This window comes from Rhinolophus sinicus, linkage group LG04 (assembly GCF_036562045.2).
Source record: "Rhinolophus sinicus isolate RSC01 linkage group LG04, ASM3656204v1, whole genome shotgun sequence".
Lineage (NCBI taxonomy): Eukaryota > Metazoa > Chordata > Mammalia > Chiroptera > Rhinolophidae > Rhinolophus > Rhinolophus sinicus.
The window spans coordinates 159,614,777-159,642,770 of record NC_133754.1 but is presented as its reverse complement, the minus strand read 5'-3'; the positions used below and the strand labels follow the sequence as shown (position 1 = coordinate 159,642,770).

General features: G+C 47.7%; 1 protein-coding gene across 1 annotated transcript in view; it reads right to left on the bottom strand.

The window, feature by feature from the left end:
• The window catches only part of CCDC180 (coiled-coil domain containing 180), a 50,887-nt gene that overhangs the window by 7,036 nt on the left and 15,857 nt on the right, over positions 1–27,994 (bottom strand). The window contains 20 exon segments of the mRNA XM_074330745.1: positions 1,291–1,432; positions 2,191–2,257; positions 5,543–5,620; positions 7,349–7,479; positions 7,481–7,598; positions 7,901–8,073; positions 9,469–9,561; positions 11,122–11,220; positions 12,166–12,282; positions 12,441–12,585; positions 13,828–13,974; positions 14,899–15,079; positions 16,695–16,870; positions 19,897–20,126; positions 21,482–21,903; positions 22,031–22,070; positions 23,732–23,858; positions 24,800–24,915; positions 25,701–25,874; positions 27,031–27,153. Coding sequence (XP_074186846.1) covers positions 1,291–1,432; positions 2,191–2,257; positions 5,543–5,620; positions 7,349–7,479; positions 7,481–7,598; positions 7,901–8,073; positions 9,469–9,561; positions 11,122–11,220; positions 12,166–12,282; positions 12,441–12,585; positions 13,828–13,974; positions 14,899–15,079; positions 16,695–16,870; positions 19,897–20,126; positions 21,482–21,903; positions 22,031–22,070; positions 23,732–23,858; positions 24,800–24,915; positions 25,701–25,874; positions 27,031–27,153 — 2,899 coding nt within the window.

The following is a 27,994-nucleotide window of genomic DNA, read 5'->3' as shown; positions in this document are numbered from 1 at the left end:
TTTCTCTTATATATGGCAGGTCTATGCAAGGGGCTTCATCCTCAAAAACGCCTTGCATGGTGGGTTTTGCCTTTATCTCCAGTTTACAGACAGGGAAAGTGAGGCTCACAGAGGCGAGGTGACTTGGTCAAGGTCATGCAGCTGGGAGATGGCAGTGCTGGGTCATGACCCCAGATCTGGCTGTCCCCCATTCCTCTCCCTCTTCTACCCTCAACCAATGCAGCAGGCCTGTGATGGTCGCTCACGTTCCCTGCCTTAGAAGCAGGAAAAATTAGGACTGACAACTGCATGAAACAGATGTAGAGGAACATGGAGAAATGGGCAAAAGGGAGGCCAATGGACATGTTTTCTCAGCTCCTTTAATGTCATTGCAGTAAATGTAAATGGCGAGGTGTATTCTACCTGCCTGTTTTCATGTCCCTATTCTCCAGGAGGCTGCTTCTACCAAGTTCAACATAGCCCAGCATAGGCCAGGCACTCTGGACGGATTCTTCGAATGATTAAACACAGAATTACCATAGGACCCTGCAGTTCCATTCCGAGTTATACACCCAAGAGAAATGAAAACATATGTCCACACAAAAACTTGCACATGAGTGTCCATAGCAGCATGATTCACAGTAGCCAAAAGGTGGAAATAACCAAATGTCCATCAATGAATGAATAGATATACAAAATGAAGTAAATGCATACAATATAATATGATTTAGCCGGAAAAAGGAACCAAGTGCTGATACTCTAATATATACCCTGGATGAACCTTTAAAACATTATACAAAATGAAAGAAGCCAGACACAAAAGACCACATACTACATGATTCCATTCATATGAAAGCCCAGAAGAGGGAAATCTACAGAGACAGAAAGCTTAGTGGTTGCTTAGGGCTGGGGAAGTGATGGAGGGACAAGGGATTCTAAAACTGACGGTGGTAATGGTTGTACAACTCTGAATATACTAAAATCCATTGAATTGTACACTTTATATGGGTGAATTGTATTATATGAATATCTCAATGAAGCTGTCAAAAATATCTGCAGCAAACAAAATATTTTTAGTCATACAAATCTTCCCTCAAGGAAAGGGAAACTTTGGGGGTGGTGCACAGGCCATCGTTGTTTCTCCCAGTTTAATGTGATCAAGGCTTTGACCTAATTCTAAGATGTGTGCTTTACACAGGGAGGCTCCCCTGCCTTCCCCGGTGACCTCCAGGTTAGGAGGGTAACATCCATGCCGTGAGGTCCAGGCCGAGCTCAATCAGTGGCTTCATGTCACCCCCTGCCCGCACCCACCTATGAGGCAGGAGTTGTGGTACTCGTTGGTCTGGCTCTGGTACTCCAGAATCTTCTTTCCGATGTTCTCCGCGCACTGGTCGAAGGTGTCGTACATGCAGTCGGGCCTGGTGACTGAACGCTTCTCTTTGCGGTAAAACTCCTGCAAGAGAGGGTTGACCGATGTGTGGGCAAGGCCCCTGCGTACGGGACTCCGGCCCACGCTCCTGGCGTCCTTCACCCTGCTCTCGACACCCCCAGCCTTCTCTCTTGCTGTCCCCTATGCCGGTGATGCCGACTGCCTGTCTGTCTGCCCTTTTCAGCACCGCCAGCACTGTAGGGCTACGTGAGTAAATGGCAAAATTCAAGACCAAAATGGAATCTCATTTCAATGGCCAGGTTGAGAGCTTCCTATAGCACCAAGCTGGGTACAGGCTGTGGGTCACTAATATGCATGACCCAGAGGCCCTGCTCCGAAGGACTCACAGCCCAGGAGGAGGCAGACAGGAAAACGCACAGACACCCCTGTGTGGAGTGTGCTGGAACGGGGTGCTGGGGAGCTCCCACAGAAGGACCCCAGGTGCCACTCCCATCGCCCCGCCCACTTCCTGGGTGTTGCTGCCATGCCTGTAACCCCCCTGCTGAGCACTGGCCGCAGGGACAAGATGGGCTTGTTCCGCTTGGCACACCCAGTATCTGACATACGGTTAATGTCCGAGATATATTTGGTGGCCGAATGAATGTGTAAATGAATGAATGAGGTTTAGGTGGGTAGCCACGGTCACAGGAGCTAGAATCCCCTTTCCTCGGTTTCACCTGCAAGGCCATTATCAGCAGGTTGTGGGAGGCAGGGGCAGCTGGGGACATGTGGTCCGCGGCTGGCAGAGGGGAAGGCCAAGGCCTGTGGGCAGCTGCCCTCACCTCCACGACATTCAGCAGCTGCTCGTTTTTCTCCCAGAGGAGGGTCAGGATGATCCCTTTAAAGTCCCTGCAACACACACGAGACAAATCCCTGAGGGGCCTGGTCTAATCACACCAACTGGTGCGGACAAAACCAAATGGACAGACTATTCCAAGGCCTCAGCAGCGCAACCAGAAGTGGAGCTGGACTGTTCATGGGATGCCCAAGCATGTGATGCCCACCGACTATTTCTATTTGTCAAGGCTAATGCCTCTTGGATGTGACGGGCTGGGTTTTGCCCCATTCCAAGTCTATTCTCCTTTGGCCTCCTCACTCTTTGTCATTACTCACTCCCTCCCCAGAGCCTTTGCACACACTGATTCTTTTCCAGAGAACACTGCTAACTTCTCTTCTTGCTCACATTTGTTGTTGCTCTTCCTCAGACCCCGGTTTGGTGGCAATCCCTGACTGCCTCGTTCCAAAGCTCCCAGAGTGGCCCTCAGCTCTATAGCACCCCGCAACAGGGGTATTTGGGGTTGCTTTGGGTGACTGGCTGATTAACCGCCATCTCTCCCAGCAGGTGGTAACACCCACCATGATGCGGACCATGTGTGTCTGTTGTTCTTCATGACGGAACCCCCGCCCCAGTGCAGTGCCTGTGCCTATCCGCGCCTCAGCACTGGTTGAAAGAAGCAATAATGGTTTCTTATAAATATTAATCAAATGAGCATGACTTCCTGTAGGACCAAACATTCTCCTTCTAGTACCTCTGGCCTTAGGTAACTGCACAGGGTTCAGTTAAACCAATTTGCACAGATCCTGTGGCTATTCCTGTCCAGTTAGGTCACCCAACTCTGTAGTAAGAGCGAAGTAAAGGACAGATGTATTAGAACTACGTGTAGCTGTAGGACACTTCATTTTTCATAATTTTTATAAAGTGATGCAGTGACTATTTATAAACACACCGTTGTCAGCCAATTTCTAAAATATATGTAACAGGTCACTTGATCTTTCATTTTAAAATTCCTTCATCATAATTAAAGAAAATTGAAAATATGCTAAAAAAACAAGAAGGAAAAATGAAATGATAACATTTTATTGTACTGCCTTTTGCTGATTTTAAAATAGGTTTGCAATTAGGTTCATGTATCTCTTACATTCTGCTTTTCTTGCCTTGAGCAAGAGGAGGGACTCACAAAGACTCTCTCCTTGACCAAACTTTAGACAGGCTCCTCTGAGCCCACTTTTCAACTAGACCTCATCCTTGGGCCTTGTCTTCCACTTGCTAAGTCAGTTTAGAGACAACCCACCCTTGAGAGCTGATCCCCCGGCCTGCCTGCAACAAGTATCCTGTTAAGTAGTTTTAGCAGGATCCCACTACTCTTGAATTTTCCATCCACTGACCCCACCCCCACCCCCACTCTGCCATCGGCTATAAATCCCCACTGTCCTTGTTGTTTCCTGAGTTGAGCCCCATCTCTCCCGTTTCGACAGTGGGGACACACTTAATGCCATGGTCCCATATAAAGTCCTCCTCATTGTTTTAACGAGTGTCAGAATAATTGTTTCTTTAATACCTCCCACCTGCAGTGCCTGGGAGGTCTCCAGCCTCCTTTGATAAACTGGGAATTTGCACTGAAATCTGTGTATAGATTGGTTAATCTCAGGCAAAATATGGGATGGATCTGTTCCCTTTCCACTTCTTTGCATTCTAGTGAGAGTGTTTTCTCCATGTGTTTTTCCTAATTTTATTTCCTGCTTTGGGCATGGTCTCTTCAAATTCTCCCTTTACCCTACTCACTGAGTTCTCAAGGTTTCCTTTGTATTAGGTTGGTGCAAAAGTAATTGCTGTTTTTGCAATTATTTTTAACTTTTTAAACCACAATTACTTTTGCACCAACCTAATAATTTGCTGGGGGAGGCGGGGAGCCAATTTGTAAAGGCCTTTTTCTTTGTTGTCCTTATTTACCACCATTGTTTCATGGCTGATTGTTAACTAACTTTTAATTGCATTTTAACCCAGAGGAGTTTAAAATGTTGTTTGCCAAGTGTTTTCATCTTTTTCCTTGTGATTTCATCTAGTGCTTCTCAGTGTGAAAGTCTTGTATTAAGGGAGGCCTGTGGGTGACACTTGGGAACCTGCGGGCTCCTCCCCACAGCTCTAAGAGAAGGCTTCTCTTCTACCCACTGTGCAGAGAAGACTGAGGCTTGGGGAGAAGTTTCTTAGCCCCCATGTGAGGGTAAAAACATAAGCATTCTGATTCTATTTTCTGAGCAATTAACCACTGTGTAAAGCCAAGAAAGTCTCCCCTTTTTCAGAGATTTAATAAATGCTCAATTTATTTATTTTCTGTTTAGCCTATGACTTTTCTTTTTAATCACTAAAAAGCTGTGGTGCCTCCAATACCACGGATATCATCCATGCCACTCTGCCATACAAAAGAATGAACTATCGATACACGTGACAACTTGGGTGGATCTCAGTGGCCTTATGTTGAGTGCAAAAAGCCACCCCAAAAAGCTCATATACTGCATGAGAACATTTATATGACATTCCTGAAGTGGCAAAATTATAGGGGTGGAAAACAGATTCGTGGTTGCTCAGGGCTAGGGATGGTGAGGGCGGGGTGGATGTGGCTGTAAGGAATAGCAGGAGGAGAGCTTGGTGGTGATGGAACAGTTCTGTTTCTGGATTGTGTGATGGTTACATAAATCTACACATGGGATAAAATGACAGAACTACGCAAAATTGAGAGCGAGTCAGGTTTTAATGCTGTGGAATGTCTTTGGGTGTGTCAGGCAAGGGAGTGTCTACCTGCTGATTTGGACATGACTTCTGGACTGCCTGCTGTAAACGCCACCCTTCTTTGCACATTCACAAAACCCTAGCGAGGGGACCATTGGGGCAAAAAGACCAATGAGTACGGGGTGCTGTCCCTGATGGTGGGGAGGAGGACTGGTTGCAGACCTGCGCTTTCAGTTTTCTGAAGCTGACATTTTCCTTAGTTTGAAATGTAGCCATATTAAGTGGAACAGATTTTGTTTTAGTCACTGAAATTAAAATAAAAGAGGAATGGGGGAGGGGGAAGCATTTAAAAAAAGACACAGAAACCAAACCTCAAAGGGGTATGGTGCTCTGTTACCACAAAACGCTTAGTTTGGAAAATGTGAAATTTTGGTGAAAATCTCTCTCACCAAATTCAGGTGAAATGGGTTGAGACAAACTGACCTTGACCCTTACCTGTCCCTTCACTGATCCCTCCTGCTCTGCCCCCTACGTTTTATTTTTCCCTCAACTGAGTCAGGTTTAGCTGCCCCCAGATGGAGACAAGAGGTGAAAATGGAGGTAAAGGAAAAGGCGTTGTCACTTACTCAGCCCGAGGAGGTGGCCTGTCCCCAAGCACCTGGTACTTTTTGTCCATTCGGTTGGGCTTGGTGTATCGTGAGGTACTGTGGGACAAAGGTGGGTCAGTGCTCTGGAGGCTGAGGACAGGTGCAGGCAGAGCTGAGCCTGCGGGAACCCCCCTGCTCCCCCTTCCCCAGGTTGCTAGAGATGCTGGGCCAGGTCGTGGGGCCACCTGATGTCCATGTCTGGGGCCGAATCCTTCAAGATGCCCCTCTATTTCTCGATAGTTCTGGAGACAACCATGCTATGGAGATGGAGCCCTTACCACTAAAACCCACCCAAGCTCACTGATAGGGGGCAAGGGGTAGAGGCGCTCGATCCCAGAAATTTGAATCCTTGCTCCTCTGTGGTGAGGTCCCAAAGAAAAATAGGTTGAGCCACATATAGGGTTGCCAGATTTTCAAATGAAAATACAATACACCCAGTTAAACTTGAATTTCATACAAGCAACGAGGAATTTTTAGTATGTCTCATGCAGTATTTGGGACATACTTATACTAAAAATAGTATGTGTCATGTATCTGAAATTCACATTTAACTGGGCGTCCTGAATTTTCACCTGGCAGTGCTAGCAACATAGATTTCATACTGAATATACAAATGGACAAGGGCTGGACCACATATACATACAGAGGTCTGCCCCACAACCTGGAGTGACCTGCCTGAGAAACCAACTCCTTATTACAATAAACAACTTGGGAAGCCAGAGTGCTATAAGTCAGACTTGTGGGAAGTCAGATGGTTATCCTAGTGACAATCCACAAAGCTAAACAATAACTTCTGCAACAATCAGCCCCACATAACCAAGAATTCATTAATAACTGACGACTTCCCTAAATGTTGTCCCTGCTTCCAACTTAGGACCCACCAGAGAAAGCAAAATATGCTCGCCTGACCAGTCACATAGGGGGCCCTGCTGCTGGCCTGCCTGCAGCTCCCCTGTGCCAACGGCCTCCAAGCAGGCACCCCTGAATCCCCCCTTTTCTTCATTACACAGCTTTGCCACTCCTCTGCCTGCCTTTGAGTCTCCGCTAAAAGGCAAGTGTTGCAGCTGACTCCCTTGCTCTGATAAACAGCCTTTGCTTTTCTCCTTTGGTTGGTCTTCATTTGTTCCCACTTTGCAGGTGGCATGCATGTTCAAAAAGACCTTCTGCGGGTATGCAAAGCAGGAGTTTCCTCACTGCCACTTCCTCAAAAGCAGGAATTAAACCACATCAACAAGGGCTCACAGAAGACCCAGAAAGTTGGCTCAGCCACGTGCCTTCTAATATCCACCTTCTGGCATATCCACGCTGGGGATCAGCCAGGCCCCACGCTCACTAAGCCATGAGTCTAACGACTCCGACGGGGCACAGTGGGCAGAGTGCATGGCCAGGATGCAGACGTCTGGGACTCCTCCTATGGCTCCATATTGTCACTGAAGGAAAGCCACCTCCAGTGTCCCTCATTCTGACAGGGACGATGTCTGTGGGAAGGTAGCAGGGCTTGGATCCACCTGCCATCACCATGGAAATCCCATGAACTCCTAGACAGGGTCCCCAAATAGGAGGTCTGCGTGAGCCGAGTGACTCAGCAAGAAAGAACAGATATCACCAAAGCCAGCATCAGAGCTGGCCCCTCACTGGATCCCTTGCATTCTCAGAGCTATGAGCACAGGCAACACATTCTGAGGCTAGATCCTGGTAAGGTGACAGGGTGGTCTCTCGCCTCCGTCTAGGGAGACGGGGTAGGGGTCGGGGGAGGGCAGGTCCTGGGCAGCCCGGCAGCCCTACCTCCCTGCTGAGATGGCACTGGTACTGGACAAGGCCTTCGTGGAGTGTTCTCCCCGGTTCCGGTGTCGCTTCAAGCCTTTGCATGACAATTGCCCAGGACAAGAGCAGAGGAGGCAAGGTGAGACTGGGCCAGGTAGCAACACTGGCTTCCTCCCCACCGGTACCCTGAGACCCACGGGCCTGCTTGTCTCTACCTGTCTGACATTGACCTTTGTCACATAGGGGCGTGGAGCGTCTTGAGTCCTGAAGTCTGAAACCGAAGAAAAGGGTGTGAGCATTGTTCCCGGGGACCATGAGGACAGCTCCGGCCAAGCCCTGGGCACCACCCCAGTTAGCACATGACACCACGTGACTCCATCCTGCCATAAGCCCATTTCAGAGGACAAAACTGAGGCTCTGAGAAAAGAAGTCCCTTGCTCAAGGTCACAGGCTTTCAGGGGTGGGCTCACATGGGAACCCAGGGTATGGGACCCCAAAGCCGGTCCCCGAAGGCTCAGGGTGTGGGCTGTGGTGTCGACCCCCCCACCCCCCGTGCACCCCAGCGCCACTCACTGCAGGATCTTCTTGACCACTCCCACTGCTGGGTCTTCAATCATGGGCTTCCCCATGCGACTCGGCTGGGCGAAGGACTCAGGCGTGACCATGTCCACCTTGGCTTCCTCTTCAAGGGCTTCTGAAGACACCAGGATGTCACTCTCCACCTCCAGCTCAGTCAAGATGTTGTCCTGAAGGCCACAGAGAAGGGCCCACGTGTGTGGGTCCAGCCTAGGTGCCAGGGAGGCAGGCAGGCTGGGCTCACATTCCAGGGCCACCTTGCCCAGGTGCTGCAGCGGGAGGCTAGCTGCCTGACCCCTCTGAGCCTCTGTTTTCCCTTCTATAAAGCAGTCACGGCCATATCTCTCTTAGGGGGCTACTCATTCATGCGAACCTCCAAAAATATTTCCCGAGTTCCTGCTCTCTGCATGGCTCTGCCTAGGTCCTGGGACATGGAGTAAAGAGGTCACAACATGTGACCCTTTACTTCATGGATCTTATAGTCTAGTCAGAGAGACAGACATTTAATATGTACTTCTGCAAATAAATGTTTGGTTAGAATTGGGACCAGTGCTGTGAAGAAAAATTTCTAGTGTCTTCCATGAGACGGAGGGTCACAGACCTATAAAGCCGGCCTATGGATGTGCCCGGGCCGTGCTTCTGACCAACAGACAAGTGAATGAATGAATGCGTGGATGAGTGAGGGGCCGACATCCCCTTGAGTTGGACCTTAGAGAAAGGGTTGGAGGGGTGGCCCCCAAGGAGCGCTTCGGGAAGCTGTTCCCTATTTTATTCCGAGTCTCGTCTCAGTGGTAGCCTGTGAAAGGGAAGGACCCGGCTGGACTCCTGTCCCATTGTGTCAGGCACAGGACTGCTGGTGCGATGGAGGCTTAGTGTTGCTGGCCTGGTGGGAAGAGCCTCCGCAGCAGGAAGGGCTGGTTCAAAACATGGCAGTGAGAGGTAGGGCCTGACCGTGGCCGGAGTAGAACTTGAGGGGTATCCATTTATGCCACCATTGGTTCTGACACCCCTCCATCCCAGTCCACCACCTGACGTTGGTTGAGAGACTCCGGTGTTCAAAGCCTGGTGTGAGGGTCAAAGCCTGGGGCGCCCCGTCTAGGGGAGATAGTCCCTAAAGTGGAGACCTCACTGCATGGTCTGTGTTCTCATGGGGAAGTGGGAGGTATCACTGGGGCCAGGAGACCCAGGCCAGACCAGGGATAAGAGAAGGTGTGGGGTGACAGGACATTTTCGGGGGAGGGAGCAGAGAAATGGAGAGGCCGTGGAGGGTGGGCTGCAGAAGCTGTTGTGTAGGTCTGAGTGAAGGGTCTGGATTTCACCCAGAGGGCAGGAGAGGGGCACGGTCAGACTGGCCTTTTCTAGTGTTTGGTCTGGCTGCAGTTCAGGAAATGGACCATGGGGTCGGGGGCAGGGAGTGAGAAGATAAGGGCGGCCAGGCAATCATGAGACCAGGGGGCTCGGATGAGCCCTGCAGGTCTCCTAGGAGCCCAGACCCAACAGCTCACCTACCACTTCCCACCACCCCATTAGTTCCTTATAGTAAAAACCATTTGAGTCACAGATACCCTGTCCAGCCTGCAGTTGAGGTACTGAATCCTCTGGCTCAGTTTTTCTTTCCAAGTTCGGACGAAGCCAAGGAGGTCTTCTGCTGTCACTGTCTATTGAGAACACGGAAGAAGAAAGCGACAGGAAGCAGGCCGCAGGAGGGCAGGCTGGTTCCAGCTAAACCTCAGGAATAGGGGCTGGCTGGTCTGATGGACGCTCCTCACTTGCAGGGCGGGCCCTGTGGGGGGGACGCTGGGCCGACTCTCAGACTCCTGCACTGAGACAGCAGGTGTTTCACTTGATGGGGCATCAGGAGTTCTAACCCTGGCTCTACAGGTTTGTCCTGTGCAAATGATTTCAACTTGCTAGATTCAGTCTCCCCATCCGTGTGATGGGAACAGAGAATGCTCCCTAGGATTTCTTCTAGCCCAAGATGGCGACAGTGTGCAGGAGTAAAATGACCATAGCTTTTCTGGTGGGGGAATCTGGCCATGTCCGTGGCAATGTCAAGTACACACCGCCCGGGAGCAGCAATCCCACTGACCAGGCCCCACAAGCGCGCAGGGGAGTACCGTGAAGATATTCCCCTTCACCACACCTCCCACACATCACTCGGCAGCCCTCACACTCTCCCAAATGGCTCACTGGCCTAATAGATGACCCAGGCCAGGGACTGCCTTCCTTCCCAGTGCGCTCTGAGTCCTGCCCATCCCCCTGCTACTCAGCTCTAGAGCTGGAACATGTCCCTGCTGGCACCTTGTCCAGGCCACTAGTCTCTCTGCCTCAGGCTTGGCACCCTGCGTCTCTCCCACCTACCTGCCTGCCTTTCAGCAGCCAGAGACCCTCCTCAATGTGGCACTGAGCACTCAGCTCTGGCCACTTTGTCCCTGGTCCCCACCGTCTTCACCACACACCCGGTGCATCACTCCTGTCTCCTGATCACTGCTCTGCAGAAGCATCCAACCAGCATCCTCCGTCAACACAGCATTACCTGTCCAACCAAGTTCATGCTCCCCCCACCTGGCCAGGAGGCTGTGCCACCCCCCTACCGCACCCCCACCCTGCCCAGCACTCTGACAGCACCAGGAGTGGGCAGAAAGGGAAGACGGGAAGCAAGGAAATGTGGGAGACAAATGTCTCTGCCCTGGAGAGGCAGAGCAATCCTTAAAGGGTCTGTTGAAGGGGTCACAGCTGATTAACCAGTTTTCCCTGCTCTCCAAAGGAAGTGTAGAAACATCTGCACAAAAGTACAAAGGTCATAAGGGGCTCTGCAGGAAATGAGAACATGAGGGATGTGTGTTCTCCACTCCGTGCTTTGTGGATGTGGGAACGTTTTTTCAAGAAGCACATGTTACCACGCAAGAAAAAGCAGTAAAGATAGAAAACTAATGTTCTCTTGCTGCTAATAACAATGAAACCTTCACTCATTCACTGAAGTGGAAAAGAAAAGAAGCTCTCTCTGGACTAGACCTTCCTGCCTGGGAGGTGCTGGGGGAGGTGGACGGTTTCTCTTCTCTTCTTTAATTCCACTGAATACAACGGGTTAAGTAGAAAGGCTCAGTGGCCCCTCTGCTGCTGGAGAAATCTTGACCACAGATATGTCTATTTCCAGTTTATGATTCCAGCATCATGCATCTTTCCTATGCATAGCTTAGCATCTATTGAGCACTTACCTTTCTATCTCCCCTTGAGTTTCGACACATCTCTACCTTGCTTTTAAGCTGTTCCAGAGAAGAATTTAATTCATCTGTTTGCAAATTGGATTTTGCCACCTAGAAAAACCAGAGGTTCTGAGATTTGTTTTTGGAATACTGATTTTGACCAGGAAAATGTTCGACAAAACATATTATCTGAGAGAGAGATTAAGTACTGGAAAAATGAAATACACAATCTTATTAAAAACTTAATGCAAGTTTGAAAGTTTTTTTACTGTCAAATAGATGAAAAAATTTTAAAGTTTACAAATAAAATTGGTGACCCACAGTACTGGTTGAGGGTGTAGATATGTTTTTAGGAATTTATCCATTTCTTAAAGGTTATCCAATTTGTTGGCATATAATTGGTCACAATAGTCTCATGATTCTTTGTATTTCTGTGGGGTCTGTTGCAATGTCTTCTCTTTCATTTCTGTTTATTTGAGTCTTGTCTCTTTTTGTTTTTAGTCTAGCAAAAGTTTTGTCAATTTTGTTTATCTTCGGAAAACCACCTTCTCGTGTCATTGATCTTTTCTACTGTTTTTCTGGACTCTTTCATTTATTTCTGATCTGCCCTTTATTTCCTTCATTCTGCTAGCTTTAGGCTTAGTTTGTTCTTCTTTTCTAATTCCTTGAGGTGTGTAGCTAGGTTTATTTGAGATCTTTGACCTGGATTCATATTTTGGCTCCACCATTTAAGAGCTCTGTGTTCTTGACTAAGTCACTTAATTACTCTCTGCCTTGGTTTCTTTATCTCTAAAATGGGGGTTAAAAACCATACTCGCCTCATACAATTCTTCTGAGGACTAACATAGCTAATCAAAATAAGTCGGTTAGTAGGATGCATGGTGCATAAGAACGCAATGAAAGTTAGAGGCTATTATGATTTAATCTTTGTCTTCCTGGCTGGAGTGCAAGTACCATGGGGCAGAGACCACACCAGTAACCCCAGCACCTGGCACAGTGCTGGCGTGCAGGTGTGTGTGATAAACACCCACCAGATGAAGAATGAATCTGTCCTACCTCGCACTTGATGTTCACTTGTAGATTCGTCAGCAAGCGTTGGATTTTCTCTATGAAAATAAGGTCCACAGACAGGTTATGGAATTTACTTTCAAACTTGTTGATGAAATCATTGGCCTGTAAAGAAATATAAAAAATAAAGGAGAGGGGCTTAACTGGGAACTTTTGGGATTTAGAAGCAGAGGGGTGCAGGCTCAATTAATGGTTGGAAAGGGGGCTTGACTGGCCCCTTTGACCTTGTAACCAGGTGTAGGTCAGGGCTGGGGCTCACCCACCTGGTCCAGGTACTCGCTCTCCATCTTCTCCAAGTTGATCATGATGAAGTTTTCAACAAAGTCTATCCGGGTAGCTTCCTTCTCCAATCGATGACACAGTGAGTCAATTTCTTCCAAAGAAAAGTTGCCTCCCTCTGAAAATAATCTGAAGATAATGGGAGAAATAAAAGCCACTGGTCAGACCTGAAACGTTCCACCCGTCCCAAATACTGAGGTTGACAAGGCTTTCGATTAAAAGTACAAGGTCAAGAAAAATAAATGCAGGTAGTTCAAGGACAGAAGCAGGAAAACAACCCAAATGTGCCCTGAGGGATGAATGGATTAAAAAAAAAAAGTCATATATATGCACAATGAATTCGTATTCAGCCTTAGGAAGGAATAAAACTCTGACACATGCTACAATATGAATGAGGATTGAAGACTTCATGCTGAGTGAAATCAGCCAGACACAAAAAAGGACAAATGTTGTGTGGTTTCACTTATAATGAGGCACCTAGAGTAGTCAAATTCACAGAGGCACAAAGTAGAATGGCGGTTGCCACAAGCTGGGGGAGAGGAGAATGAGAGTGTTCAGTGGACTCAGTTTCAGTTTGTGAAGATGAAAAGTTCTGGAGATGGATGGTGGTGATGGTAGCATAACAATGTGAACGTACTTACCGCCACTGAACTGTACACCTAAAAATGGTTAAAATGGACAATTTTATGTTATGCATATTTTGCCACAATAAAAAATTTGAAAATTTGAACATACACACCCCTATGTTCATTGTCACGTTATTCACAGTGGCCAAGACATGGAAACAACTTAAGTGTCTTTTGATGGATGATTGGATAAAGATGTGGTACACATACATTAGATTGGTGCAAAAGTAATTGCGGTTTTTACAATTATTTTTAACCTTTTAAACTGCAATTACTTCTGCACCAACCAAATACAATGGAATAATACTCAGCCATAAAAGATGATGAAATAGTGCCATTTGCGACAACATGGATGGATCTTGAGACTACCATGCTAAGTGAAATGAGTCAGATGAAAAAGGACAAGACCCATGATTTCACTCATGTGGGATAGAGAACAGAAAGCAATAAACAAACTCACAGACACAGACAACAATGTGGTGGTTACCAGAGGGGCAGGGGGGTGGGAGGAGGATGAAGAAGGTAAAGGAGGTCAAATATATGGTGGCGGAAGGAGACTTTGGATGGTGAGCACACACTGCAATATACAGATGATGTATTATAGAATTGTACACCTGAAGCTCATAATAATGTTATTAACCAATGTTACCCCAATAAATTTAATTTTTAAAAAATTAAGGGGGAAATGACCAACTCTCAAGAGACAAGCTGGCGGCCTGCAGAGGCCCCGGATGCTGCGTCCCACCTGCAGTGCTTGAGGAATTCAACGTTGGAGTAGCGCAGCTTGCCCAGGCTCTCCTCCAAGTACTGGCGGAAGCTGCGCAGGGACAACTGGATGACATCGACGTAGCTAAGCAGCTCCTGGTGCAGTGTGTTACAGAGAGCAACCAGCCTGGGGGACAAGAGAGGAGCAGGGTGGTAACCTGGGCACGGGAGGGCAACCTAGAAGGCTGCTTGAGCTCCACCACCGTGCCCACCTCCGTGCCCGGCAACCAGAACCACTGTCTATGTTCCTTGAGTAGAAAACGAGGCATTAGAGGGAAGTGCAGGTCGCGGTGCGGCACTCTCAGTGTGCTGGATCAGAGGGCCTCCTTCCCCTCACTCTGGCCCCTGCCACCAAATTGGTGATAGAATCCCCAGGTCTTCCTGCATCTCACCCTCCCTCTGGCATGCTCTCTCTCTCTAACTCCTAGCAACATGGCCCCTGTGCCCTGGTGCTCTCCTGAAAACGCACCCTGCAAGTTTCCTCTTCACACCCAAGTCCACCCTTCCCAGCTGCCTCTTGTGTACCTGACCACTGTACAGACAGACACCTGTGAGGGCTCCTCACCTGCTACCTGACTGAGGCCTCCCTGAGCACTCAAGAGCCTCCATCTCAAATCCCTAAATGGCCTTCCTGGAACCCCTTGCTCCGCCCTGAGCATTTCCCCACCCGTGCTCCTTCCTGATGGGGGTCAGTGGCGGGGAGACAGGGGGGATTCTGTAGCAAGCTCTTCCTGATTTTACCTGATGGAAGTGGTCTTTCCCACAATGGACGTTTGGGGCCACGTAATTGGCATCCCTGCATTCTGACCATGAACATCCTTTCTTTTTCTCTGGCAGCTCAGCCAGCCCCACCCCCAGCCCCCAGCCCCCAGACAGGTATTTCTCACCTATTGTGAAGAGGTGAGCTGAAAAGAGAAGGTTGCTGCCCTGGGGCCTGGAAAACCCGACTCTCTTATCCATCAGGGAGAGACCACTCCTTTGAGAGAGCGGCTGCCTGCTCTAGGCTGGGTTCTAGGCCCACGAAGCCCAGTGGGGACTCCAGAGCCCTTACTTCTGGCTCCTGGTGGCATTCACGAAGGTGTGCTCCATGTCGTAAACCTTGCGGCGGAAGTTTTTACTCCTGGTGTTTTGCTCCTCTTGGAACTGATAGAACAGCAGCCTCTCCTTCTTCAGAGCCTCTGTCACCCCGGCACAGTGTCTGTCCAGACGCTGTTGATGAAGCAAGACTTCAGCTGCAAAAAGGATGAGGGGAAACGAGGTCCTCTGGGATCCTGAGTCACCTCAGGACATTCCTTTACTGGACAGACGGCTGCCTCTCCCAGGCCAGCTGCAGAGCAGAGACCGTTCAGGACAATATCCCTTACCCTGCTCCACTGTCCTCACCAGGGCGTGCCATAGGAATGGACACAGATCTCAGGGAGGCCAGTCTGAGACTGCCCCAGGGTCTCTAACTGGAGAGAAGGCTCTGCCCAACTGTGGGTGGGGAGGACTCTGCGGATGGAGACATCCTACCTGCAGTTGAGCAGAACAAAGCCTGGGAGTTAGGGAGTCCCAGGGGAGCAGCCCAGGAGCAGATGGGATGGGAGGAGGGTACTGGGGAGGGCAGGGATCTCGGTAAGAAGGTTTGGGGGGAAAACAACCAGTGCACAACTGGCCGGTTGGGGCATTGTTCCTTTATATCAATGGCTACTCATTTCCAATGAACCTGAATTCCAGTGAACTTCCAAGGCGGAGTAAAAAGAACCAGGATTTGGCTTTCAGAGCTCCATCACAGGCCTTGAGAGCTAGTAGACAAGCCCCAGATCACCCCGTCCGACCTCCCTACTGCTGGGAGTGGTCAAAGTGCTGTGGTCCCTGCTCTGCCAAAAATGAACGGTGTGACTCTAGGATGTTGTTTCTCTGGCCTCAGTTTCCACACTATCCATTGGGCCCCGGGGACCAGGAAAGGGGAAGGAAACCAGCCTTTAGAAAGCATCTTTATTTATATTGATATTTCATGTACATTTTCCAGACGAAGACAAGGAGGTTCCAAAAGTCACAAAGGTCTCCTGAGGCGACAAGCACTGGGAGTCCAGGCCAGGCTGTCTGACTCCACAACCATTTCACCGCCGGAGGCAGGAGGAGGCTGGGTGCACTCATGTGGGGACCCTCTTCAAGCTCTAAAGGTCTATGATGGAGCTTGAAGTACGACGCAAGTGAAAACCTAACAGGGGTCACTGAAGAATTCAACTAAAAGTGTGTCCCTCTATTAATGGAGCTCTCTGCCTAAGAAAGAAATGGCACTTCTTTTTTTTTTTTTAAAGTGTTATAAATTATAAGCTGAAATTAATGGCTACCACTTTTGGCGGCTGTGACATGTACAAGGTATTCATGATTCCTCACTGCATCATTACCAACAACAACATCCCCTTCTGCAGGGAGGGGAGGGATCAGAGAAGTTACGTAACCTGCCTAGAGTCACACAGCTACAATGGTTGAGCCTGCCAGCTCTGATTCCTGAGTAACAGGCTTGCTTCTAGAGCATCCGCCATACAGGTGTGCATCCGACAGGCGTGTGAGCAGATTTGGGATCCATACGACTAAAACAGGACCATATGCTTCATGTCAGCATCTAATGCATGCCCTCCTTTAAAAAAATAATTCTAAAAAGTCTTGAATGAGGATTCTGAGTACTACCTTCTCCGCCTGCACGGGAGGTACAAACCCTCACACATATCTTCCATGGGGTGATGACCACATGATAAATGTTGTGGGTGCAAACTGGGGCAGCTCATGAATGTGGAGCTGCAGTGGCACAGACACCGGGGCGTCTGGGGCAGGGCAGCCTTTCCCAGGCAGGGTCTGTACCTGCCCTGAAGTTGTGGATGTCCTTTTCAATGCGCTGGGCTCTTGGCTGGTGCAGGTGCAGACGCAGCTCCAGTTCTGAATCCAGCTCATCAATCTTACTGGCCAAAGTGACCCGGGCATTGAGGGCACACTGGTCAAACCACTTCTCTAAGTGCTCAAAAAAGCCAGCTCGAAGTCTGAGGGAGAGAAGAGTGAGGGTCATCCCTGACAGTAATCGTTACCAGGGAGAGATCTTTCCATATCGATACATGAAGTGCTTCCCCCCCTCATTCCTTCTTCCTTGTTTTATTTCCCAACAACATTGTATTTTTCTAGTCTGGGTGGACCATCATTCATTAACGATACCCTTGCTAGAGGAGGACACTGGGTGGTTTCAAACTATTTGTTCTTATAAAAAAGACTGCAGTGAATAACCTTGTACATACGTCAAGTGTAGAAGCATTTCTATAGGATAAATTCCCTGAACTAGAATTGTCACTTGTATTTGTATATAAATTTGAAATCAGCTTATCAGTTTCCATAAGAAGACATCTGCTGTGACTTTTTTGTTGTTGTTGTTATTGCAATGAATCTATAGATAAATTTGGGGAGAACTGACATCTTAACAAAACATAGCCATAAATGGCTATATATTGTCAAAGACTAAAATACATGTGTGATTCTTGAAGATATGGCCAAACTGCTTCCATTGCAAGGCAACCTGAACTCCCACCAAGCAATGAATAATAGTTCCTGCTTCTCCATAGCCTCAGAGAGTATTGTCCAGCTTTTGAATTTGACGATTTTGTCATGTTATGACTGAGACTGAGCATATTTTCATGTGTTTAAGACTAATTAATTTGTTTTTCTGCACACTGTCAATTAATAGCTTTTGCCCATTTCTCCATTGTGTAGCTGCATTTTTTATTACCAACCTCTTCATACAGGAGTTCATTATATATTGGGAACATGAGGTCCTTTGACTGTGATGTGAGCTGCAAATATTTTTCCTAGCTTATCATTTCTTCCTTTGTAAAATTTATGTCTTGATTAAGATAGCTGTGTATTGTTAAGATGTTAGTTCTCCCCAAATTTATCTATAAATTCAATGCAATTACCAAAAAACAAAAACAAAAAAAACAAAACAAAACAAAAAAAAACCTTTCAGCAGATGCCTTCTTATGGAAACTGATGAGCTGATTTCAAATTTACATTAGAAATACAAATATGGTCAAGGATAGTCAAGACAATCTTGGAGAAAACCAAAGTCAGAGGACTTACACTTTTGAGATATTAAGACTTAGAATAATAGTTTAGGGGTTACCAGAGGGAGGGGGGCTCTAGAAGAGGGTAAACGGGATCTAATATATGGTGATGGAAAGAGAACTGACTCTGGGTGGTGAACACACAATGTGAGATATAGATGATGTAATGCAGAATTGTACATCTGAAATCTGTGTAACTTTACTAACAATTGTCACCCCAATAAACTTTAATTTAAAAAAAAAAGACTTAGGATAAAGCTACAGTAATCAAGCAAGGTGAGGTAGTGATGCAAGAATAGACACATAAGGGAACAGAAGCAGGCACAGCAGAGCAGTGGGGAAAGGAGAGTTTTCTCAGTCTGGAGTCAACTCGGTATCCATATGGGAAATATGGATAAACTCACACCATAAACAAAAATTAATTCCAGGCGGATTGTACATCTAAATGTGGAAGTTCAAAACAATAACATTTGTAGTAGATAACACAGAATATTTTCATGACCTTGGGGCAAGTAAAGATTTCTTAGATAGGACACAAAGTACACTAACCCTAATGAAAAAATTGATGAATAGGACCTATTACAAATAAGAATTTCTGTTCATATAAAGATACCTTTAAGAGAGTAAAAAGGCAAGACAGAGAGGGGATGAACATTTGCCATGTTTTTACCTGACAAATCATACCTACCGTGTTTCCCCGAAAATAAGACCTAGCCAGACAATCAGCTCTAATGTGTCTTTTGGAGCAAAAATTAATGTAAGATCCTGTATTGTGTTGTGTTGTGTTGTGTTGTGTTATAAAGACCCAGTTTTATCATATAGTTAAATAAGACTGGGTCTTATGTTAATTTTTGCTCCAAAAGACGCCTTAGAGCTGATTGTCCTGCTAGGTCTTATTTTCGGGGAAACACGGCAGGAGAGGTAACCAATTCATATAAATTAACATGAAAAAAGATAGACAATCCACCAAAAAGAAAATGGCAAAGGATTTTACTAGATATTTCACAAAAAGATAACCAAATGGTCAGCAAGTATAAGAAAAGGTGTACAACATCATTATTCATCAGGAAAATGATAATTAAAACCACAATGAAGCACCACTACACATACACCAGAACGTCTAAAATAAAAACTGCTGATCTTTTGTGGTGGTTCATTCTTTGGGCTATGGAAAGGACAGACAATGGCGTGTGATAGAAGAAGGAGAAAAGTGAGGTTCGAGTTGAGACATTTTTCAAGGTGAGAAGATGCTGAGATGATGGAGAAAAGAGTACAAAGTCCTGGCTTTATTCCTTCTGTTACCTGCCCATGTATAAACATGGGAGGTAGACTAACCAGGTGATCTCTAGCTGGTTAGTCCTAGCTATGACATTGTATAGTCAGAAGGGCAATAGAAATGTTAGCCTAAAGCCAAATGCAAATATCCACTTTTTGTCCGAATTCAAACATGAAGGCCCAGAAACTTGGGAGAAGGGGAGGTAAATTCTCAGTGGTAGAATTATGGGTCATTTCTACAGTCTTCATTTTCCTTTTTTTTTCTTTCTAATTTTCTGCAATAAATGTGTCACATAATCAGAGCCAAATACCATACTGATATACTCACACTTATGGTCTATATCTACAAAATTGAAGGAAAAAAGATTATCGAAGGCACACTTAAGATTATCGATGGCTCAGGATCTGGAAACATCTTGCAGAGACAATACGATGTCTTATGTATAAGGCCCAAGCCAACAAGGCATCCTGGGACAGGTGGAGGGTCACTCCCACAGAGGATATCTGTGACTACGAATAAGTCCTGGACATTTGCTATTTTTAATTCTGTCTCTTATCTCTTCCCTCAGTTACCTACACATTTCCTTTTACCGGCTGAAATTAGTCCAATTTTTGTTATAATACTTCACCTTGTCAATAAAACTCAAGACAAGAGAATGAGAATAAAAGGGTTTTCTACTCACTGTTTCTTAATTTCTAAAACTAGTGTAGAGGGAATTATCACTTGTTCTAGAAACTTGGCACTGGAAGCGTCATCAGTGAGAAGGGTAGAAAGGTTGGAATGGGACCTCTTGCACTCTTCCTCTTCTTGTTCCAGGGGTAGGAAGACAAAATAAGTGTTCCCACTGGCGGTTGTGAAGGACTCCATGTCCTCATGGGAGACAGCCCCCAGACTCTCTTCCGGAGCTTCGGACTAAGTGTAAAACAAGATTTTAAACTTGACATCATCAGAAGACCTGAGGATCCCAATCACAGGTTCCTGACATCTGAGGTTGTAAACCCATGGGCCAAATCTTGCCTGTAATTATTTTTGCCCACATAGTGCTTTTAAAATCAGGAAATTGCACATACAGTCTGGATTTCTGATTTCTCTCAAAAATCAGAAAATCTGGCAATTCTGAGCCTACATTCATTCCCATATGGCAGTGTTGGCTGGAGCTGAGTAATGGCTGCACAGTTGCCATAGACTGAATGTTAGATGTCCCTCCAAAATTGATACGCGGTGTGATCAAAAACTACAGTCAATGTTTAAATTTTAAAAAATGTATTACAGTAAAAGACACATTGCCATTAATCCCCCTCAAAAGACTCCCCCCTTGCTTCAAAGACACTTATCCCATCATTCTTGCTACTTTCTGAAGCAGTTCTGGAAGTCCTCTTTCATGAGTGTCTTTAGTTGCGCTGTTGTGGCTGCCTCGAAATCCTGAGTCGATTCAAAACGTTTACCTTTCATGGTCATTTTGACTTTGGGGAAGAGCCAGAAGTCGCATGGTGTCAGATCTGCTGAATAATATGGATGAGGACACACCGTAACGTTTTCACTTGACAGAAATTGCCATATACTAGGTGTGTGACACAGAGCATTGTCATGGTGGAGGATGATTTATGGGACACTTTAAAACACACCTTCTCTCAACCGTAGCTCACACCCAACTGACTGCACTGAACAAGTTGAAACTTGTCACACGCAGTTACTAAGCTTCGATGCGATTTTCCCCTGTATTGAAGATCCCTGCCTTTCTGTTGGATGGCACTTGGCAGCAGCATCCACTGTATGTTTTTATCAAAATGGCAAGGCTCCATGTCACATATCGCTCCTGATATGGCACGTTCTGTCAAATAAAAACATTACAGTGTGTCCTCATCCACCTTATTTACTGGATTTGGTACAGTGTCACTTCTGGCTCATCCCCAAAGTCAAAATGACCATGAAAGGTAAACGTTTTGAATGGAGTCAGGACATCGAAGCAGCCAGGACAGTGCAACTAAAGACACTCATGAAAGAGGACTTCCAGAACTGCTTCAGAAAGTGGCAAGAATGATGGGATAAGTGTATTTGAAGCGAGGAGGGAGTATTTTGAAGGGAGTTAATGGCAATGTGTCTTTTACTGTAACAAATTAAAAAAAAAATCATCATATTTTTTTATCACACTTCATATATGCACCCCAATGGAGTCTGAGCCACTGGGGACCCCACCTTGTATTAATACACAGAGTGGACACACCACACCCTCCCCAGGCCCAAGAACGAATCTATTGCTGGCCTACCTCAACCATAGACAAACTCTCGTGTTCTTCCTTTTCCTCCTCCTCTGTATTCTCTTCCTCCTCTTCTTCTTCCTCCTCTTTCTCCTCTTCCTTCTCTTCTTGAACCATCATATCTGCCTGGTTCTGAGATGGCTTCAAGGAGCTGTCTCCTTCAACTTGCATTTCTTCTAATCCCTGAGCAGAGTCCTCTTTCAACTCATCTATCTCGTCACTCAGTACAGATTTTTCCTGCTGGCTCACTCCCATCTTTTCAGTTATGGAGAACGCATTGCCTTCATATTTTTCTTCTTCCATCTCTTCTGCTGACCCGGGGGAACTTGTCTCTCTACTTACGCTTTCCTCACTTGTGCTCTTTTCCACTCCATCCCTTTGCTTTCCCCTCAGTTTTCTCATTCTCTCCTGGAAGTGCTTCTCGTGTGCTTCTATTGAGGACCAACCGCAAAGCACAAGGAAAGACAAGTTACCAGCGTAGCCTGGATTGGCATCCCCAGCCTATATATATATAAGAGTGAGGTCAGGGAGCATGACCTTAACTTATAAATGGTTTACCTGGTTTCCTGAGCTTGAAAATGACTTCCCCATCTAAGTTCTACAAAGAAAAAACATGGGACACTGAATGAACAGAGCTGCCTTCATCCAGAGGGCCACATCTGAGGGCATCTCTTGTCTTTCAGGTAAAAGGACCACCCCTCCCCCAATGCCTAACGCAGGCGTTGACCTTTATTTCACTGGGGTCGTCAGGGTGTTCCCAATCCAAGGAATCAGTTTTCCTTAACCAAAACAGACTAGCAAACCCTTTCGTCACACAACGGGCATTAATAGAATGGAATCTCATTCTGACACATTTTTGGTAGTGATCTGGGGCAAAGAGCAAGAAAGTATAAATTGAAGGATTCAAACAAAGGGGCAGGAATCTGCCGCGCCCAGTTCATTTTGGGTTGACAAACACAGAGAACGAACATGATTTACAAGACCTAGGAGCCTCCTAGCTAACTCTCCCAATTCCCCGGATGAAGCTGTGGATACAGTGTGCCGTAGTTGTGTGCCATGAGCTGTGGCGTTTGCAGATCTGGATTCCAGTGCCAGCTCCATATAAGCCGGGTGACCGTGGGCAAGCCCCACGAACCCTGTGGGGCTCAGTGCCCTCAGTATCACATGGAGACCATGATAGTGCCTATTCTTTAACCCAGGCAACCAGACTGATCTCAAAAGGCAGATGGCGAGCTCACCCTTCTATAGCTTGAGTTCCATCTCAACCCGGTGGCCACAGGGAGCCTTTACAAGCAATTGGAACAGTGATCCCTGCCAAGAGGAGGGATTCTCTGAGGAGTCTGGGACACCATGTATACAGGAAAGCCTTGGCCAGGTTCAGTGTCAACCACAAGTATTTTCAGCACTGGCCATGTAGGACTCTGGCTGGGTGGGTGGGTGAGAAAGAGCCAAATTCTGGGAGAATCAGACCAGGACATTCCAGGTATTCATGCTTTTACCCAGTGGTATGCATTGTGTCTGAAACATGTGCAAGACATTGTGCTAAGGGCAATCTAAATTGAATGAAACTTAGTAAGGCATTATCTATCTACCCTTCAGGAAACACCTCCACAGGTGCTCTGAACTATACTTGACAGCAACCAACATACAAGCACACTCAGAGAGAGGAGAGGTGACAGGGGATGAGGAAGGTGAGGTGAGGGCCAGGCTCAGAGGCACTTGTCACTGGTAGTGGACCAGAAGTATGGGCGGAGTTGGGATGTGTGCAGATGGAAGGATCCCAGCAGAGGAGCAGGATGAGGAAGGGCAGGACAGGCCACGTGCAGGGAGAGTGAGGAGTTTGCTGAAGCAGGGAGACTCCAGGTGGGAAGCAGAGGTGGGGCCTCTGGTCATCCAGGGGTGCGGTAGGGGCTGCCCGGTTGGTGAGGGCCCTCTGAGCCGGAGAGCGGGTGGGTCAGAGCTGTATTTAGGAGGGTTGTGTGGCAGTGGTGGGTCGGATGAATGGAACTCAGAGTCATATAAATTAGCCTTTTTATTATAACTCCATTCAAGCCTTGTGACCTGAATTCTGAGCTCTTCCAAACTAAGAAAGAAGTGGTCTCTTTTAGAGATGTTTTCAGCTTCTTATCTTTGATGTCCCTACATAGATTTTAACTCCACACTGGTTAGGGGAGGTGTTGAAAATTGAAGCAGATCAAAACTAGAAGTCATCCATTGCTTCCTGGTGAGTGGCTGGGCTTTTTACATCTCTCTCCATACCTGTTCAAAGATTTCACGAACGTAGAAGTGCCGGCTGAGATTGAAGCTGTAGGAATTGAGTTCTTTCAGTATGATCACTGGGTACTCCATCACTTCCTTTGTCAGGAGGACATGAAAACATTCATACCTGTGATTAAAACATTCACCTAAGTAGGGCTTGGCTGAGTGTGGGAGACCCTAGCCAAAAGTCATGCCCCTGGCCCCACTGAGATGGGCTGGAAGTTGGCCTTTAGCTCTGCACGGAGCGGCTGTATTGGTTTCCTTTTACAATAACAGTGCTTGGTGTTTCGCTATTTTTCTGACCATACAAGGAATACATACTCTTTATATGACATTTAGAAAACACACGAGAGACTTCTCTGTGTTCGCTGTAACATGGCTTCCCATTTCCTGTCTACTGTCCTAACCCTGTCCTTGAACTTCACCTCTCTTATCCCATCAAACCCTCTAATACCCCAAGACCCAGACTTTCATCTGTTCCCTAGGTAAGGAGACCAAGGCTCAGGGGGTTACTTATTTGCCTCAAGATATACTTCTGAATCTAAGTATTGCAATCCATTGGCAGTGTAATGCCATTTCTGGGAATAGTCCTAACGGAATGCGTTGCACCAAGGCACAAAGATACAAGATGGTTCACAGAGAACTGTTTTTAATATTGAGAAACTGGAACCAATTTTAAAAAGCTAATCAATTGGGAGATGATTAAATCATTACGAAGCAACCATATTCATGAATTCTACGAGGTCATTTAAAAATGGAAATGTATCTGCAGTTATAGAACAATTTGCATAGTATGATCCAACTTTTATTGTTTAGAAAACACTTTATATGTGCATATATCCACATATATAAATGTACATGTCCATAAAAAGGAAGAGTTCTCCCTGGAAGCCTCTATGTTGGCTGAGAGCAGAGCTGCAAAGGACCACAAAATTCTCCAAAGTTACAGGTAACATTTTCATCTTGAGCTTGCTGGGCACACCCCTGGGCTCCAAAGCAGGCAGCCTCTGACCTTGCTTAGGAATTCCAGGTTATCCCCTTCTGTCTTTTGGGGTCTGGTCTGCCTACCTGTGTTTCATACTCTTCAGAAAATCTTTGGCCTTTTCCAGGTGAGATGTCAGTGTTTCCTCACTGCTTTGCTGCCTCAGTTGGTCTAAGAGCTCATCGAGATGGGCCTCTTGGGCCTGATAGCCACCCCCAAAACAGGAAGAAGCAGACACGAGTTACCAGAGCTCACAGAGTGTAAGTGACATACAGAGATGCTGCCACTGGAACTGAGGTCCAGGCCCCTGGGGCAGGCCCAGGACGCTCCTTTCTACAAAAAGGGCTCTGCTAGGCCTCCAGGCTCTTCTCTCTGCCTGGAATGTTCTTCTCTGTCCACTTTATACCCCCGGAGACCCAGCTCAGATGGGACTCCTCAGGGATATGTCCCTCACACCCACCCAGCCCGTCCTGTCACACCTGCCCATGGCACCTGCTCCTCACTCTCACCAGTCGTACCTGAAATCAGATGCTGAGTAGACCTGCCCCACTCCCTAGACTGCGTGAAGGCAAGGGGGCAGGGGCCAGCTCATGTCCTGTGGGGACAGGGGCACTGCGAGAGGTAGATGCACAGTATATACCCTCGGTCTGTCTCTCAGGCACACTCTCCTACAGACACATTTGGATTCAGGGATCCATTGCACAGCCTGCACCTGACTCAGCAGAATTCCTTCTATCCACGACCAAGGTGAGCCTCAATTTCCCCATTTACTCAAGTTTTCTAGCTTGAGGTTTTACATTGAGATTAATTTTTGTTCCAGTGTGAAGTATGGATCAAAGGAGTTTTGTTTTTGTTTTTTTCCATCTGAAGGCTGGCTGAGTTCACGGGCCACCAAGCAGAGCCATCAGGCAGCTGGCGATCTGGGTACGGCCCCTCCCTCAGCCCCTCAGCCCCTGTGGGGGCTGCCCTGGGTGCTGGGGGCCACACCTGGTTCTCCAGGCTGTGCTTCTGGCGCTGCTGCTCTATCCGCATCTCGAGCTCTGGCTCCTGCACAGACAGCACGCTCTGATGTGCCTCCCACAGCCTCACAGCCTCCTGGAAGTAGGTGAAGAGGTCCAGGCTCTGCCGTTCTGACTGCTTCGCCAGGGCCTCGAAGGATTTCTGCAGTAGAAGCCAGAGAAGGGGTCCTGACTGCTGACTGCCTCGGGGCAAGGAGGAGGGCCCTACTCACGGGGCTCCCTCACCAGACAGAGGAGGCCTCAAGGACCGGCCACCGCTGCCTGGGCACGGCCCCTCAAGGTCATCTTCTGGGCCTCACATTGGCTCATAGTCCTCCTTCCTATGGGCAGCATTTCTAATCTTCCCATGGCCAAGCCCTTGGTCTGGCTGACCCTAAAGTCCCATGTCTAGGCCTTTCCCATGTCCGCTGAAGTCACTGACAGAAAGAAAATGGAGTTTAGGCCCTAGAAGAAAGAGGAACCACCCCAGAAACCAGCCTGGGCACTCAGGTGGCCATACCCATCTCGACCTGGGGCATCTTTCCTTCTTTGGAGTTCCCTGACTCAGCATCTGAGCCAAACACCACACTCTGCTGTGAAATCCTCACCTCTTTCCCTTTTAAAAAATATGTGTGTTTCATGCTCTCATCAGTGTTAGGGCTCAGCAAGCTTGGCCTGTGAGCTAAATGCGGCCCTCTGTCCTTTTCTGTTTGGTTCTGGGAGCTAAGCATAGATTTTACATTTTTTAAATGGCTGAGAAAAAAAAAATCAAAATGAGATATTTAATGATGTGAAAATTGTATGAAATTCAAATTTCAGTGTCCAAAAATGGAATTTTATTGAAACATAGCCACGCGCATGTGTTTCTGCATTGCCTAGGGCTGCTTTTGTGTGATAACAGCAGAGTGGGGCTTTTTAACAGAGACCAGATAGCCTACAGAACCTGAAATATACTATCTGGTCCCTTACAGAAAACGCTTGTTGACCCCACTCCAGATTCCAGGGGTAGGGGCTCATTGCTCCTCGTGGTCCTTCAGAACCCAGACCAGCAAGAGCTCAGGGAGCGTTCACTGCCAACACCGCTCCCAAGGAGTCCTGTGCAGCAGGACTGGCTCCTCAGCGGGCGGCTAAGGAGTCAGGGGTGAGCCTGGAGTGCCCGGCGCAGAGCAGCTGCTCCGAGGGGTTGGCCACGATGAGGGCAATGGACGCACTGAGTGACAGGAAAGTTGGAAGCCCCCAGAATCCCATTCTTCTCACAGCCCAGTGCCCTGGGGGACCCCCACCCTGCTCCCCAGTTGCGTGGGTCCCCAGCTACGCACATCCAAGAACTCCAGCTCCTCCTCCACCTTGCTCTGGAGCACTCCCACCATCTGGAAGAAGGACGGGCTCACCAGGCTCTCTGCCTCCTCCTCGGTGAAGGCTTTCCAGTCCAGCAGCTGCTTCTGAAGGGGAACAAGGCAGTGTGGCTTAGGGCTGGTGCGGACTTGACCATAGGGCCTGGTCCTGCCCCGAGATTTGCCTCCCACACACCCCTGAGAGCCTCAGGGAAAACTCTCAGAGCAGTGGAGATGGTCTACCTTACGGTCTGCCCACCACGTCCAGGTGCTGCGTGCTCCCCCCACCCCATGTCTCACTGAATCCCCCAGAGGTGTTCTTATTAGCCCCACTTTGACAGATGAGGAAACCACAGCTCAAAGATGTGAAGGAACCTGCTGGAGGCCACACAGCTGAACTTAGAACTGTCCTACCCTCCAGGCATAGCCTGCCATCCTGTGTGGCCTCAGCCTTGCTGCAAGTCAGACAGGGCTCCCTTTCCTGTAACTGAATTATGCCAACGAGAAAGCGGGCTCCTCTATATTCATGAAGCTTTGGTGAGTGCCAGGGGTGCTCTCAGAGGACACAAGTTTTCCCTCCTCCTCCCTCCAGGCTTTACTTCTGAGGTTTGACGCCTCTAAAGAGCTGAGAGGCATGGGGCTGTCCCTAAAGCCACAGAGCAAATGGGCAGAGTCCTGTGGGCTCGAGCAGCCCCTGGGCCATTCGCGAACTTGGTCTTCTTGTCTCCCGATGGGGCTGGCAACACCTCCGCTGCAGGACCTTGTAGAATTCAGTGACAGGGTGTACAAGTGGATGGCACAGCCCACAGAAGCGACAGTGCCCGGACAGTGCATCGCACTGGAAAGCACTGCTCACCTCAGAGTCTTGGTGGCCGAGCAAAAGCTGGACAGACACATGAGGGGTGGAGGAGCAGGAGCCTCTTGAGGAAGCAGGTGGGGCCTTTCGAGC